Consider the following 2,850-nt stretch of genomic DNA (forward strand, 5'->3'; position numbering starts at 1 on the left):
CTGCTTACTTTGCCCATCTCAGATCTGAGCCTTCCATTCTATTGCAAAGAGCCCCGGCACCCTGGCAATTGAAGGCGTCCCCTGGTTTCTGGTTCCTCTGGCTCCCATGCAGACACCCATGAGTTTGCTTCCAGGGGGCTGTGTTGGAGCTATAACCCTTTTCATGAGGATGTTCTCCTCTGGCACTGCTTTGGGAGTTCAGCTCAGGCTCTGCTGTCAGGTTCCCATCCTGCTTAGGAGACATGGTGAAAAAGAAGTTTGCTTCTGGGAGATACAGAGGAGGGGACATGGACAGAGCTCAGGAGCAGCACCCAGAGGAAGGGCCTGAGGCTCCAGAGCCACAAATATTGCCACCAGCAGCTGGCGAAGAAACAGTTTTCCAGAGCCTAAGACGAAGAAGAACCTACAAGAGGCAGCGCAAGTTGCAAACCCCTGAGAAAATCCCAGCAGACAAGGAGTCGGGCGGTTCAAGGGAGAGCGACAAGGGATCCAGGAAGTACCCAGAATCCTCCTCAGAGCTGAGAGCCATGGCCTGTGGGAGGGTGCCCAGTTGCTTGGCCTGTGAGCAGAGCTTGAAGGGGAAGAACCTCTTGAAAAGCCTGGCAGGTTGTGTGGTCAGAAGAAGCTCCATGAATGTTGGGAATGTGGGAAAAGCTTCCTGCAGAAGAAGGATCTGGCCAGACATCAGGGAGTCCACACAGGAGACAAGTCCTACACGTGCCTGGACTGCCAGAGAAGCTTCAGCCAACTGGCAGGGCTGACGAGACACCAGAAGACACACTCGGGGGATCGGCCCTTCCCCTGCATGGATTGTGGGAAGAGCTTCTGCCTGATACCGAATCTTACGATCCACCAGAGAACCGACACGGGGGAGCGCCCTTTCCTGTGCTCCCAGTGCCAGAAGAGCTTCAGCCAGCTGACTCACGTGGCCACGCACCAGAGAACCCACACGGCGGAGAAGCCCTATGCCTGTGGCTCCTGCGATAAGCACTTCCGCTAGAGCCAGGACCTCCGCAAGCACCAGCGCGTCCACATGGGCGAGCGACCCTACCCTTGCGCCGCCTGCGGGAAATGCTTCAGCCACTCGTCGAACCTCCACGCCCACCAGAAGACACACACCGGCACCTGGCCCCACGTCTGCAAGGAGTGCGGGAAGAGCTTCCGTGCGAGGCAGGACCCCCTGCGGCACGGCAGGATCCACACCGGGGAGAGCCCCTTCGCCTGTGCCCACTGCGAGAAAAGCTTCTGGCAGAAGCAGGACTTGAACAGACACCACCGTGTGCACACCGGAGAGAGGCCCTACCCCTGTCCAGAAAGTGGGAAAACCTTCCGGTTCAAGCATGCTCTGGTGCGCCACCAGGCCACCCACTCGCAGCTCAGCCCCTAGAAACGGGACAGCCTCCTGCACTGCAGGGCATCCCCGGACGGCTGCACCGGCATGGCCCGGTCTGTTCTGCAGCATGGCGGCCTTTTGCAAGTTTCTCTGTGTGTGAGAAGTTAAATCGCCCTAGTTAAAGTCAGTTCAGGATGTCCGGGGAGTTTGTCTTCTCTGCTCCAAAAAGATGTGGAGCAATAGGGGTAGGTGGGAGGGGAGACGGGGGCGTGTAGGCCAGTGCCCATTCTGGGGGTCGATCCAGAAGTGGTTCTGGGATGTGGGAGAAGGGCAGGGATTAGCCAGGACACTCAGCGCCCTGGGAGCTGCAGGCGTCTGAGCTGAAAATGGCTTCGGCAGCCTCTGTAAATTGCTGTCTCTTCCCAGTTGGTTTTACAGACTAAGTCCAGCATTCCCTCCATTGGCTGTCGTATGGTAGCCAGCGTTTCTCATTACCCTGCTCCAGGAGCAGCTGGGAGAAAGGCAAGTTTTGCCTCCAGTCCCAATGAATAACACAAATACAGTCATCTCTCCGGACCAACCTTCACGGAGCACTGCCTGCCTGTCTCTGTTCGATGAGAAGCAGTCGGGGTGGACCTGATGCAGCAAGGTGTCTGTTTTCCCCTGGGATTCCAATCCCAGTTTGAGTTGCTCTGGGCAGGCACTTTGTTCCCTGTTGGCAGGTGCCTGAATACCAATTAAAAGAAAGTTGAAGAAACCCATGGAGCTGGTTTCCAGTTCATTTGCTGTTTGCCTCACCTCACAGGCTGCTGGTTTATGATCCTAGGCGGGTTGGGTTGGAAAGTATCTTGAGACAGCATCAGGTTCAGCCCCTTGGCAGGGAGAGGGCCAAGGAAGCTTAGACCATCCCTGACAGGCATTTGTCCAGCCTGGTCTTAAAAGCCTCCAGAGATAGGGGTCCCACAACCTCCCTGGAGAACCTGCCCAGAGGTTAGCTGCCCTGAGTGTTAGAACATTTTCCCTAAATCTCCTTTGGTTGGGATGGAACCCTTGCCATCCGTGGGAGCAGAGAATAACTGATCCTCAGCCTCGTGTATCAGCCCTTAACAGATGGTTTTCAGGTTCCCCCTTCTGTCTTCTTATCTCAAGGCTGAACATTTCCTCATTGGTCAGGTTTTCTAAACCTTTTATTGTTTGCGTTGCTCTCTCCAATCTGTCCATCTCTTTGCTAAGGTGTGGCACCCGGAATGGTAATGAGTGCTCCATGTGAGGCCTCTCCAGAGCCCAGCAGAATGGGAAAATTCCGTTCTACGTCTTACATACACAATTGCTGTTAATATTCTACTTTTCTGCCAATATGTCACATTGATGATTGCTCTTCAGTGTGTGATCCACTCGAACTCCCAGTCCTCTCCTGCAGTGCTCCTGCTGAGTCGGTTATCCCCATTTTATAGCAGTTCCTTTGGTTGTGCCTTCCTAAGTGGAGTATTTTGCACTTGTCTTTATTAAATTTCATC

General features: G+C 54.6%; 1 protein-coding gene across 1 annotated transcript; it reads left to right on the plus strand.

Annotated features, from left to right (window-relative positions):
- Positions 1-242: 242 nt before the first annotated feature.
- On the plus strand, positions 243-1,431 carry LOC142008353 (uncharacterized). The gene is given in 2 exon segments (XM_074985533.1): positions 243-465; positions 570-1,431. Coding segments are annotated over 2 exon segments (1,041 nt in total). The 3' UTR covers positions 1,388-1,431.
- Positions 1,432-2,850: the final 1,419 nt, after the last annotated feature.

Source organism: Carettochelys insculpta, chromosome 2, assembly GCF_033958435.1.
Source record: "Carettochelys insculpta isolate YL-2023 chromosome 2, ASM3395843v1, whole genome shotgun sequence".
Lineage (NCBI taxonomy): Eukaryota > Metazoa > Chordata > Testudines > Carettochelyidae > Carettochelys > Carettochelys insculpta.